General features: G+C 43.1%; 1 protein-coding gene across 3 annotated transcripts in view; it reads left to right on the plus strand.

Moving 5' to 3' along the window:
- The window catches only part of CA10 (carbonic anhydrase 10), a 366,676-nt gene that overhangs the window by 338,990 nt on the left and 13,319 nt on the right, over positions 1–14,367 (plus strand). For all 3 annotated transcript variants that reach the window (XM_036454245.2, XM_036454246.2, XM_045587356.1), the window contains exons 6-7: positions 6,986–7,081; positions 10,625–10,697. In XM_036454245.2, the coding sequence (XP_036310138.1) occupies positions 6,986–7,081; positions 10,625–10,697 (169 nt within the window). The remainder of the gene's footprint in view (positions 1–6,985; positions 7,082–10,624; positions 10,698–14,367) is intronic.

The raw sequence follows: 14,367 nt of genomic DNA on the forward strand, positions 1-14,367 counted from the left end.
CTTCGTCTCATTTATGCACTTTAGCTCATTTGTATGTTTTAGCTCTTTTAATCATTCCAAGAAGGCTTTGATGATTATGTTGGAGTCACAATTCTGCATGTGAGGAAATCGAGGCTCTAAGGGACTAAATAACCCAGGACATTTGGCTGTAGAGCCAGTGAAGAATCTTCAACCGTGCCCTTCACAGGGAGGAGTCGGGTCATGGGAGTGTGGGAGGAAGTGGGTGAATGTAGAAAAAGAGGAGAGGAGCAATGACCACTGGGTTGCAGGATGCCAGTGAGGCAGAGAGTTAATTAAAGTCACCAGGGTTCAAAACGTGCCCACAGATTCCCCGCCATCATGGCACAATAGTTGAGCATCAACTCATAAACCAGGAGGTCACAGTTGGATCCCCAATCAGGGGAACATGCCTGGGTTGCAGGTTAGGTCCCCAATAGGGGGCAAGCAGGTAGCAACTGATGGATGATTCTCACTCATCATTGCTGTTTCTATCTCTCTCTCTCCCTCTCCCTTCTTATCTCTGAAATTAATGAAAAACATATTTAAATATTTTTAAGTGTGTACAGAGCTCCCCTTTAAATCCTGGCAGTTAGCAGCCACTGCTCAGAAGTCACACCTGAGAGGATCAAACCTCATTGCAGGAGGCATGTCCTGCTCTGGTTTTTAGCAGGATCATAGGAGGAAAGTTAGACTTCTAGAAGCATCTATTTCAAAATGTCCCAGAAAAAAAAGAAAAGCATTTCAAAGGGACATCCTTACTCAGTAGTTCTTGATAAAAGTGTAAGAAATATGTTTCCTTCGAGGAGACAACTCTCTAGAAGATTCTTGGCTTGTGGCTTGTTTTTGTGAAATTTTTTCAAGTCCAGAAACCGATAAGGAGGAAATATGTTCAATCTTTACATCATAGAAGGAAATATAAGGAACATTTGGTGTCTGCCTTTTGTATGTGTGGTCCTGTCACCCCATCTATTTCACTTGCTTGATTGAACCCTGCCTAGTTCCTGGAAGACTGTGTGATGAGTCATCTCATTTCATCCCCAGATGATCCTTAGATTTATCCCCACTTTACAGATGAAGAGACTGAGGCACAGAGGGGCTAAGCAGCTAGCTTGAGGTTACTTGGACAGAAGAGACTAGGCTCAGCGCCTTGCCTTTTCCAACATCATCCTGCACCTAAACTCATCACTCCACACATGTACAAACCACTGTGCAACTCAGAGAAAAGCACCATGCGTTAAAACCCAACTTTCATCTTCTGGGGGGAAAATACCATATTTCACTCTGGTTTTCTGTGGATTGCTGTGATGGCTGGACCACATTTGGGGGTCTTCAGTCAATGTAATTATAGGCACTTATTTATTTTAAACCACAATTGCATTCCATGACTGTAAATGCAGGAGCACATCAGTCACCAGGCAGACCAGTGATAATTGCCAAACCTTACGCTGGCAATGTGGCGGTTAGTACATTATCAGACCAACTTCTCTGCAGAACTTTCTGTGAGCTCTTGCACTTAAAGACAAACTTGTTAATGACTTTCTATAAATAAGTTCTAGCTTATAATTATTGTTCCTGCGGCAGCTGCTGAAATGTGACCTCCCCTCAAATATAAAACACCTTTTCTTTTCCTCTTTACTTTCATGTGGGAAGAAAACATTTGAACACAAGAAAGTGGGCCAGGCTCCCTGTTTGGCTGTGTAACCTGGGAAGAGTTGCTTAGACTCTCTATGCCTTCCTTTCACCCTTTTCCTATATCAGGAACAAACAGGGTGGTATGGATGAGCTCCTCGAGGATATGGACTATGTAGCATTTGTCTCTTAGCTCCTGGGGTCTAGCACATGATGGGTACTTGGGACTTGTGTGTTGACTGGAATAAACTCACTTGAGTTGACTATGCCTCGAAAAGTTTAAAGGGCTGTAGAAACGTGACATTGTAATCACTATCATTTAAATGAAAGAAGAGGTTAAAATATCTAGAGTCTTCCAACATGTGCTTCTTCCCAGCACCTTAGAACACGTTCTAGAAAATGAATGCCCCTGGAGTTTTTTATTCATCTCTCAAATTTAAACTGGCAGTGTTGGCTAACTATGGGACTGCCACCTGTTTTTGTAAGTAAAGTTTTATTGGAACCCAGCCACACTCATTCTTTCATATTTTGTCTATTGCTGCTTCATACACAAGCAGAATTGAATAGGTGTGACGGAGACCATACAGATAGCCCACAAGGCTGAAAATATAGGGTGTCCCAAAAAATGTATACACACTTTAACAGCTCATAACCCACTTAATTGTCATTCCTTTTTAGATCTAACTGATTTGAAATAATGGGTGAAGCCAGACTAAACTTGGAACAAAGAAAATTTATCCTAAAGTGCCACTGGACTTTTTTATGAGGATACATAAGAGATAGTTTATGGTACAAAACTGGCAACAGTCATGAACTGAGGGCACACAAATACTGAACGAAATGACTTTAGATGTTTGTGATTCCATTGCTTCATATTATTATGGTAGCAGTACCGAGACCAGAACCGTTATCAGTTTGAAAACAGGTATTGACAAAAAAAAATTTGTTTCTGTAGATTATTTTAAATTTTGAAAATGAACTACATGTTAATAAATACTGACTTTTTAATCATTCAAAGTGTGTATATTTTTGGGTGGGGCACCCTTTGATCACTAAACATTGAATGAATGGATCTAGGAATGATTACATGATCTTGGGCAAGACACAGCCTTTCTCTGATCTCAGTTTCTTATTTTTAAAAGAACTGGCTGGCCTGGGTTTTCTCTAAGGCCCCTTCTAGAATTAAAACTATGCCCTGAGAGAGATGTAGAATTAGGATTCATTCAGCAAAAACTTGCCAACATCTCCTTTTAAGCCAAGTGCCATGACAGATACTGAGGATATGGTGATGGAGATCCCTGCCCTTGAGATGTATATTCAAAATTAGAGATCGGTCCTTGTAAAGGTGAGGCAGTGTGTTCTGGGATGAGAACACAAGGTGTGAGTTAGTGCCACACATTGTAGAGTCACCTCAGGTCACGCAGAACTTGGATACAGAGAAAAACCTGAATCGCGGTGTCCGCCACTTCTGAGCACCGTGAGAAGACCAAAATTATGACATTTCTTCCTCTAAGGCAGCCATTCCTCAGTCTTGCATTTTCAGAAAGCTTCATCTAAATTGATAAAGAGTCAAGATTAAAAAATAATTTCCAGTCATCTGACTTTAGCTCTTTCACATGTATCATTCCAGCTAGCCTAGCAGAAGTCCTTGGGGTGTCTCTTTAATGAATAGCTAAACTTGGTGTTTCATCAGCATGTCATCATGAACCCCCAAGGGAGTTTGCTCTTGCAAAGCAGTATCAACATTGTCCCTCTCCCTGCACTCTCAGTTGCTTCACTCACTTGCTCAGATAGTCAAACATTCACTAATTGATCCCCTATTTTCTGTCAAACACCTGGATTACCTTGAGTAAGCCCCCCCAAGTTGGGGGTCAATTAAACTGCAGTTTAATGCTTAGCCAAATGATTCAACATTCTGCCCTTGGGAGGTTGGATTTTAAAATGTTACCTAGAACTGGCAAGAAGTAATCCGCAGACATCACTTATAGAACCCAGCTGCCAATCTGATACTCTGCCCAGCCTCTGTGTGTGGCTGTTCCCAAGCCCAATTTAAGGGCAGGACAAGCACCGACCTCCTTCCCCCAGACCCACCCGCACCCAGGCACCTTGTGAGGGGTTGGTGGTATTGGGTTGGCACCACTCTACCCAGCTGGGAAGGAACAAAGGCAGCAGCTATAGGCAGTGTGGTTGCCCCAAAGAAGACCTAGGAGACAGGTGGAGGGGAAGCTGCACCTTTTTCCAGTGAAGCCCAGCTATTGGTGCTTGAACTGGTGCAAGTCCTCAAGCGTCTTTGTGTCTTGCCTTTGATGCCAAAGTTATATTCTGACAGATGGGAACCAGAAGTCTGGCCATAGCCAAGCTGCCTTCTAGATGGAGTCTTCTGGATAATTTTGCTTCTTTCCCCTCCATTTGGATGCCCTCTATTTTGTTTTCGGGACTAATTTTTCTGGCTGTGACTTCTGATACTATATTGAATAGAAGTGGCAACAGTGGGTATCCTTGCCTTGTACTGGATCTTAGAGGAAACTTTTTCAGTTCTTCCCCATTGGTTATGATGATAGCTGTGGGGTTTTCAATCTCTATCATGTTAACTTCCTCTGAGCCTTTTTAAAATAGTTTTTATAGTAAGTTTTGTCAAATGATTTTTTATGTTATCATGGTTTTTTTTTAATATGTCTTATTGATTTTTTACAGAGAGGTAGGGAAAGGGATAGAGAGTTAGAAACATCGATGAGAGAGAAACATTGATCAGCTGCCTCTTGCACATCCCCAATGGAGATGTGCCTACAACAAAGGTAGATACCCTTGATTGGAATTGAACTGGGACTCTTCAGTATGCAGGTAGATGCTCTATCCACTGAGCCAAAACCAGTTAGGGCTATCATGTATTTTTTTAAACATTATTTTGTATATATTGAACTATCCTTGCATCCCAGGAATAAATCCCACTTGGTCATGGTGTATAATCTTTTTAATGTGCTATTGAATTTGGTTTGCTAGTATTTTATTGAAGATTGTTTTATCTGCCAGGACCAGTTTGGCTCAATGGATAGAGCGTCGGCTTGGGGACTGAGGGGTCCCGGGTTCGATTCAGGTCAAGAGCATATACCTTGGTTGCGGGCATATCCCCAGTAGGGGGTGTGCAAGAGGCAGCTGATCGATGACTCTCTCTCATCGATGTTTCTGGCTCTCTATCTCTCTCCCTTCCTCTCTGTACAAAATCAATAAAATATATTTTTTTAAAAAGATTGTTGTATCTGTATTCATTAGGGATGCTGGCCTATAGTTTTCTTGAAGTATCTTTGTCTGGCTTTGATATCAGGATGATGCTAGCCCCATAAAATGAGTTTGGAAGTATTCCCTCTTCTTTCTATTTATTTATTTATTTATTTATTTGTTTATTGGAAGAGTTTAAGGAGGATTGGTATGAATTCTTCTTTGAATATTTGGTAAAAGTCACCTTTGATATCAGGATGATGCTGGCCCCATAAAATGAGTTTGGAAGTGTTCCCTCTTCTATTTATTTATTTATTTATTTATTTATTTATTTATTTATTTGAAGAGCTTAAGGAGGATTGGTATGAATTCTTCTTTGAATATTTGGTAAAAGTCACCTGTGGAGCTATCTGGTCCAGCTTTTCTTTATTGGAAGTTTTTTTTTGTTTTGTTTTTTTGGTTTTTTTTTTATGACTACTTCAATCTCCATATTTATGTCTGTTCAGAATTCTATTTTTTCTTGACTCAGTCTAGGTAGGTTATACATTTCTAAGGGTTAACCCAAATATTTTAAGTCCTACATGTGTATGTATGTGTTTGATTTAAAAGCACACAAAAAAAATCTAGAAAAATAAATTCTAAAGTGTTGAAAGTCATATTATTTGAGCTAGGATTAAACAAAGGTGGAGGAGGGGGCCTATCACTTTTTTTTCTTCTGTATTTTTTATTTTGTTACAAAAATGATACATCTGTACTGTTTAAAAATCTATTTTAAAACCACAGCCCTGTCCTACTTGGTTTGGCTCAATGATTAAAGCATCAGCCTGTGGACCAAAGGGTCCCAGGTTCTATTCTGGTCAAGGGCATGTCCCTTGGTTGCAGGCTCCTCCCTGGCCCAGGCCCTGATTGGAGACAACCAATCAGTGTATTTCTTCTCACATCGATGTTTCTCTCTGTCTTTCCCTCTCTCATCTACTCTCCCTAAAAATCAATGGAAAAATATTCTCAGATGAGGATTAATTTTTTAAAAAATTTTAAATAAAACCACAGCCCTAAGATGAGTCCAAGGAGAGAGAGTCATACCCATTTTTTAGAGGAAACAAATGAGTCCCAACTTGTTTGGGGTATTAGTCAAAATTGGGGGAGGGGGATTCATGTGACTATAAATGTATGCTGTGTTACACAACTTTTTTAAAGAAGAGGTTTAAAAAAAAAATAGGTAACAGATGGAAAACCTTACTGGAACACAGTTCCAGGAGTCCTTTTGCCCCCAGACTGCTGTTGCACAAGGTCCCAAGGCACATTGCTGATCTTCTTAGAATGAGGAAGAAGTTGAGTCCTGCACAGTCACATGACCTGGGCAGGCTGGTGCATTGGGAGCCTAAGCCATCAGCTCTGTCTCCATCAGGACCTGGCAGCTCCCTGCCCGCCCAGCAGCCTGAGGAGGATTTACTCGCTGCCAGTGGCAGCTGTCGGTGCAGGACGTGGGCCCCTGCAGGGCAGTTCTGCTCCCAATAAGGGAAATTCACTTTATATGCACGTTAGGGAAAATGTCCTGAGATGGAGCCAGAGCCAGATGGGCACTGAGCTGATGAAAGGCGTGATGGTTACCAGAAAACATTTACCAATGTGGATGGGTATTTTTGTATATGTGTGCATATGTGTGTGCGCGTGCCTTTTACCCACACACATCTCAAAGCCCCTTTGGTTACAATATTGCAGTGTTTTTCAACCTTTTTTGGGCAAAGGCACACTTGTTTCATGAAAAAAATCACGAGGCACACCACCATTAGAAAATGTTAAAAAATTTAACTCTGTGCCTATATTGACTATATATAAAGTAATTCTCTTGAATAGGAATCAAATAAACACAAAGAAAGTATTTTATAATTACTTTATTATGAAATACTAAGTAAACAAAATAGTGAAAAATTATAAAATTCTTGTCTTGTCTGCACCTACAGCACACCAGGCAACATCTCGAGGCACACTAGTGTGCCGCGGAACAGCGGTTGAAAAACGCTGCAATATTGTCTTTCCAGTTATTCTACAATACACCCTTATGTCGGGTGGACATGCTGAGCCTCCCACGTTTTAATGCTACACTGTTGTTGTTCTTATTGTTTCTCCCTCCTCCCAGGTGCAGCTCATCCACTATAACCATGAGTTGTATACAAATGTTACGGAAGCTGCAAAGAGCCCCAATGGATTGGTGGTAGTTTCTATATTTATAAAAGTAAGTGTCTTGCATTCCTTTATTCTTCTCCTCCGGCCATTCCCACCACCATCAGGATATCTCTCCTCAGTCCTGCTGGATGTGAGCCATGGCACAAAGAAAAACCTGCAAGGTGGTGATTTGACATCCACAGGATTTATATGAAGAATGAGGTCCCTCTCAGCGAGACACACACATGATGGGTTCCGTTTCACAGCACCAGGGCCTGTCCTGGAGAACAAACAGTGCTGGATCCAGGTGCCACCTTCTGCAGAAAAAATCAGCACCAAGTAATAGGAGGGGAGGGGGTAGCTCACTGACACCCCCAGGATTAAAGTCTCTCCAGTCTTTGGAAAAAGAGAGGCATGTGAGATGTCCCTCCCATTGGGTGCTGCGCTAAACAGCTCCCTCCAGCTTCCCCACTATGGCTCTGGGCATCATCTTCCTCCCTTCCTCCTTCCCTCCTTCCCTTTCTCCTTCCTTCCCTTTCTCCCTCCTTTGGAAGCATCCCCTGAAGAAAACTAAGCAAATATCACCAGTGCCGACTTTCTGATACTGTAGGGAGGCACCACATCTTCCTAGCAGTCAGCAACAACACATCTCTTACCGAGCCAGTTCTAATTTGTTAAAAGGTAGTTGCCATTAACATTTTTGACAGATGGAGAGAGGAAACAGCTATGTAAATGTAAAGGAAGAAAGAAACAAAGAAATTGTCTTCTCCATTGGTGGGAGGGGGACAGGGGAGGAAAAAAGCCATGTGTGGCATTTCCAAAAGTTGGCCGCCACTGTGCCAACAACCCCTTGGGAAGTTTTGGCCAGATGGTTAGAGGAGGCGCCCCAGTCTGAACTTGGACTCAGATGAAGATGATCCAGCGTTTGCTACTCTGGGCTCTGAACAGAGTTCTGGTGGTGGCATAGCATCGCTCAGAAGAATGGGCATGGGGGCACCCCAGGTACCACTCCCTGAAAGCATCACCCTCTGCAACAGGCACTTCACCTGCCTGGTCCTCCCTCTCAAGACTCCATGCCTCTCCTTAATTCCTCTCCTTCCCTTCCTGGGAGATTGATAGCAGACTACTCCGTACCCCCTGCTTAAAATTCTTTGGTCCTTCATAAACCTCATGGTTGTAAACTCACCACCCCCAGTTTTCCTGGGCACACACACCATCCTTTGTGTTATGTCTGAGACCCACTGAGATTACTGATGCAGGTCCTGGCTGCCTCTCTGCGGGGTTTTGGGAGGAACTTGTGCCCCGAACCCTGAGGGGCAGTTTGGGCCACATTGGCCTTAGGGTGCTTCCGTTCTTCCCCTGTGCAAACCTGAAGCTTTCTGGTTAGACCTCAAAGTACGCCACAGCATCCCTATATTTGTTCGTTATAATCAACTTCCAGATGTTCCGTGCGTTATCCCAGCTGTGACTAGTCACTCACTCACCCCAGTGCACAGATAGTGTGTAGGACATGGGCCGGCCCTGTGCGAGGCGCTCAAAATAGAAATAAGTGAATAAAGCCCTTGGTCTCTAAGGACACACATTGTTACTAGGCCTCCCCTCCTTCTGATCTTTCTGCCTCCCCTTCCCAGCTCCCTGCAGAGGAGGCAGGAACGAAAATGAGAGGCCCCACATCTAGGTCAGCTGAGCCCTAGAGATGTCACTGTGCCCAAAAGCTGAGCCGTAGAAGGATGGGAGTTGTTTGGCTAAAAATAAGAGACTTGTTTATCTGTGGGCTTTACTTATCTCTGTCTCTTCCTCATCCCCCATCCTTCCCGTGACCACGGGGAGCTGAGATTTGGCTGTAATTGCTACTCAATCACACACCATTAACTTCCCACTTAAGCTCACTTATACCAAGTACATATTTTATCCTCTCACCCACGCAGCCAACACACTAGAGCCCACAAATCATCTGTGTGCACTTTGGAAATGTTTCAGTTATTTTTAATCAGCTCCAAAGGATCCAGTCCCAATGTTAGCACTATCCAGTCTCGCCAGGTACCACGAGCCCAAGGCACTGGACTCTGGGCCATGGCACCTTCCTTACCTGCCATGACATTATAGTTTGGCTCTCCTCCTTTCAGAGGGTCCATTAGCCCCCACCAGTGGCTTTGGGCTATCTTTTAATGGCCACAGAGGATGGCAAAGCAGTAGTTGGGTTTGGTACTGAGGCTTCTGGGGTACAGCAGCGTTTCATTTGGGACTTTTCTCTGATTGTGGTGGGCTTTTACAAACACCACGGAGCATTGCCACTCACCAAGCTCCCCTTGGTGTGTGTCTCAACACACACCCAGGAACGGTGGGAAATGAGAGACAGATGGCGTGAAAATAAACAGTCTGTGCTATTTCCAAACTAAAAATTACCTGTTGTTTATCTAATAATAATAATCACCTGCTGAATTTTTCCAACCCTCAGAATAAATCAGATTTAAAATGTTGATGTGTCACAACATTCGATTAGTAGCTGAGGCGTAAATTACAGAGCAGAGCTGAGCCAAGTGAGGTAGGAGAGAAACTGTTAGGATGAACAATGCACCTCGGGGGAAAATGAGTAAAAAGTGGGTGCTAAGAAAACAGCGTCCACAGTCTCCAAGTGGCGGTCCCCTGGATCAAGCTTCTTGAACCTTGCTTTTTCTCCCAAAGAAGGGATTTGGAGACCTAAAGACATGAGCAACTGATCCCTAAACATCTGGTTCAATGTTCGTCCCATAATGGGTTCTTGGTAAATTTTTATTGAATATATGAATGCATAGATGTGTAGATGGTTGGATGGATGGATGGCTTACATAGATGCATGGATGGGTGGATGGGTGCATGGATAGATGGATGAATGGATTATGCATGAATGGATTATTGGATGGCACGGTGTATGATATATTCAACTTATGCAATAAAGAGCAGTTACATAATAAGGTTCTCTATTACTCTTAGAGATTTATTTTCATTTCCTGACTCCTCTGTTCTGTGTACTCTTTCTCTCACTCTCTACCTAGATTACTATCTCCTTCCTAACATGTCACTCCCTGCTTCTTGTTTAAAACCCTTTGATGGTTCCCCATCCCTAGTTTAAATTTTCTAACATGATTTTCAAAGCCTGGCATAAGCTAACCTTTGCCTACCCCTCTAGCCTCACCTCCCATACTCTCAGCTCCATCTGCTCTGAAGTACATGCCTTAGCTTGGCCAGTTCTCCCATGCCCATGTATGAACCAGGTCCTCTGTAGGTAATGTGTTTCCTATCCTTCCACACTTGACCACCAAAGCATTTTGTTAATTTCTACCCATCCTTCAAGACTCAGTTCAGGTCTTAGCTCCCCAGATTTCCCAGATGGATGATCCTCTCCTAGCACTGTTCCTACAATATTATAGCCATTTATTTACTTATCTGTCTTCTTTCTCTAGACTGGGGTTTCTGGGAAATAGAGTATATTTTATCTCTGAATTTTCAGTCATCATAGTGATTGGCATATGGTAGGCACTCAAGAAATGTGAATGAACAAGTGAATTCATGGAAGCAATGTTTATCCTAAGATAGCACTATCCACTCATTAAATTTTTCTTTTTTGCCCTAGGTTTCTGATTCATCAAACCCATTTCTTAATCGAATGCTCAACAGAGATACTATCACAAGAATAACATATAAAAGTAAGTTTGGTTCAATTTCTTATACAACAGCTATTCTATAAAGGTTAGTTCCGTCTGAAGGCAGAAAGCCAGAATCTATGATCTCCAAGAGCCCCTTTTAGCTTCCTGATCCTTTGGTTCTGTAGAAAGTGACTCTGGAGAGTCAGAGTTGGCTAAGAAGCAGCCCATTTCAAAAAATAGTCTCTGGAGTCTTTGTCACCCAAGCCTGTCTAAGGCAATAATGATTATTATGAAGATGGTCATCGTTAACCTATGGATTGGTAATGAATCAGGGCCTTCTATTGGCTGAGAAACTCCACCATGACAGCTAGTCATATTTGGGGCTTCGCCAATTATGTGATGGGAAAAGCATTCACATGGTGGTTTGCATCCAACCTCAGCACTCACAGAGCCTGACTGTGGGGCCAAGTCTCCCTCTCTGTGTCTCTGGGTCTCCCTTTCAGGTAGAGGCCAGATGGCCTCTATCTTCTTCCTCATGTATGACCCATTGATCCAGAGGTTTCCTTGGGGTTCCAGGGTGTTTAATCCCTAGAATCTTTACACAGAAAAGAGAGAACAGTACAGCATTGGAAGGAGAAGAGGGAAAAGGTGCTGCTGCTGTCCACAGAAATCCCAGAAATTGCTGGATTTTGGAAAACTTATATGAAATAGTGCACATCAAGAGATGAAAGAAGTCAGTACAAATATATATATATATATACAGTATATATATATATATACTGTATATAGTGTATATATATATATATAGCCTGAAGCAGAGATATATATATATATGTATATATGTGTGTGTATATATATATATATATATATATATATATATATATATATATGATTTTGTCCTTAAGCAAGGAGCTTTCTCATTTTGACTGTTTCCTCATCGCTAAAGTGAAGAAGTTGAATTTCAGGTGTTTGAGTCCCTTCTAGGATTCTGAACCAAGCAATAGGTAAATAATGATGTTCACAAAAGCTAAAAGCAGCATGCAAATATTCCACCACGCCACTTCCCCTTGAACATCATCTAGAAGAATGAATGACGTTGTCTCCAGAGCCGCCACCCCCCCCCTCCCAATCTCATCAGTACCCCAGTGGAGTCTGCTCTAAGCTAAGGAAGGGGTTGCTGACTTATGTGGAAATAGCACATTAAAGATTATTATTAGTCTTTTAACTTTTTTGATTAAAAAAGCATGAAAATTAAATAAAATGTTTTCAAATAATCCTGCATTTGCAGTTTAGAGACTGTGAAAAGCTGTGAAATCACACATTAAGCCACAACACACCAGCTAACAGATTGCCAGCTGCAGAATCAATCATTAGTGAGACTTTCCTCCCCGCCCCACCCCCAGCACCGGTCTGATTAATTTTGAGCGATGTGGCTGCAGCTGAAGAAGAAAGTATCCACGTGGGTGTGCACTATGGGAAGGTGTATCGATTCTGGTGTAAATAGAGTCTGGAGAGCCAAGGTGACGGGTCTTGTTGAGACCAATGATGGATGGTTGTTTTGTGGCTAAGGGAGACTTCTGCTTCAGATGAGGCGTCCCCGCTGACTGCCACCCCCATGCGGTCTGCCGAACTGAGAAGGACACACTTTGGCAATAACTGAAGTGAATAGCGATGTTAAAACCCAAGACCTTGATTCATTTGTTCACTCACTCACTCCGCACATATCTATGGAGTGGCTCCTAAGTACAAAGATATAGAGAAATCAATATAAAGGACATGTCTGTCCATGGGGTCTTCGCTATTTAGTTGGGGAGACGGACTCTCAGAGTGTCTGATAAAGATTTGTGTAACAAGTTCACTGTTAAAAATATGAAAAGAATGCTTTCAAATCATAGAAGATCTGCGTAGAATTACATGGCAAGGTTGCACAAAGCAGGCGCCATTCAAATAAGAACTGAATAGATGAATAACTGTTTGCTGAGGAAAGAGAAAAGAGAAAGAAAGAGAGGGAGGAAGAAAGAGAGAGAGAGAGGAGTGGGGAGAATGGAGGAAGTTGGCGCATTCTAAGCCTAAAGAGCAGCATCTGCAGCAAAGAGAGCATTAAAAGGACAATAAAGCAAAGCCGGCATGGCTCAGTGACGGAGAATGGACCTATGAACCAAGAGGTCATAGTTCAATTCCTAGTCAGGGCATATGTGTGGGTTGTGGGTTCCATCCCCAATGTGGAGCATGCAGGAGGTAGCCAACCAATGATTCTCTCTCATCAATGATCTCTTTCTCTCTCTCTCTCTCTCTCTCTCTCTCTCTCTATCTATCTATCTCTCCCCCTCCCTCCCTCTCCCTCCCTCTCCCTCTTCCTTCTTCCCTCTCCCTCTCCCTCTCCCTCTCCCTCTCCCTCCCTTCCTCTCCCTCTCCCTTTCCCTCTCCCTCTTCTTCTCCCTTTCCCTCTCCCTCTTCTTCTCCCTTCCCCTTTCCCTCTTCCTCTCCCTCTCCCTCTTCCTCTCCCTCTCCCTTCCTCTCTGAAATCAATAAAAAATATATATTTTAAAAAGACAATGGGAAGAGTGCAAAGAGAAGATCTCTGTCCCAGTCAGCCCTTCATCTAACATAAACCCTGTAAACATTGGTGATGATCTGAATGAATGGAGGAATGAAGGCCCCCTGACATAGCAGTGACAGGGACAGAGATAGTGAGTGGCAAGAAAGGTGGTTGGGAGCTAGATCTTGAATGGTCTTGATTCCCAGCTGAGGAATGTATGCAGAAGTATTTGAAGAAATGCCCTCAGCACTTCTCCAGACCCCCTTCTAGAAATGCAAATAGAAGAGAGCAGGAGCCCCTCCTCCACTGTCCTTCATAATCTAGCTGTCAGAGCCCAGGGAAAAGAAAGGAGAACTAAGGAAGATAAGGAGGCCCCATGGGGGGAGGTAACTGCATCCTGCCCCCTAATCACAGGTATTTGGTGCTCAACATTCTTTGGGGGATGATGGAGGTGTTCCTGGTAGCACATTTAACATGCACCTGAAGGTTGGCACCACAGGGTTAATGATGATCCCACACAAGGGAATGGCCTAGACACGCTATGTCCAGAACTCTGGCTTCAGGGATTGATTTGCTCAGCAGGAAAGCGCCAGAATTCTTCCCTCCAGCTAAACTCCCTGAGGCAGCCAGCCTGTGTGGCAAGCAGGGGAGTATCTGAAACAAGTCATTCACTAGGATACAGCCGGTGGGTGGGAAGCACAAGCCTGCCAGTCTCTCCAGAGACCCCGCAGGACGCAGCAGGTGCTGCTGACATCAGCCCATGAATTCCAGTCAAGACTGAAATAACGCCACATGCTTAGGGCACCTCTCAGAATACTCTGCTTTCAAACTACAATGCTGATACTTTCACATTCCATAAAATGCATGGGTTTTTTTTCTCTTAATTCCAACTTGGGTTCAGTTTGAAGAGCCATCTCTTTGCTTTTTGCGTTTGTTCCCACTTGGAAGGGGCATAAGTTAACACAGAACTTGGGGGAACTTTGAAAGTTCAAGCTCATACCATCCTAAACTCTCTGCAACTCCTGTCTGTTCCCTGTCATGGAACCATCAGTGAAAATCACTGTCATATAGAAGGACATAGCAGCACTGCCATTATTGTCACATGTAGTAACCACTTAAGTCACAGGGTCAGTCTTCCTCATCAGTGTTCCCTTGGAGACCATTGTAATGCTAAGTCAACCTAAGACTTTG

Source organism: Pipistrellus kuhlii, unplaced genomic scaffold, assembly GCF_014108245.1.
Source record: "Pipistrellus kuhlii isolate mPipKuh1 unplaced genomic scaffold, mPipKuh1.p scaffold_m20_p_28, whole genome shotgun sequence".
In the NCBI taxonomy this organism is placed as follows: domain Eukaryota; kingdom Metazoa; phylum Chordata; class Mammalia; order Chiroptera; family Vespertilionidae; genus Pipistrellus; species Pipistrellus kuhlii.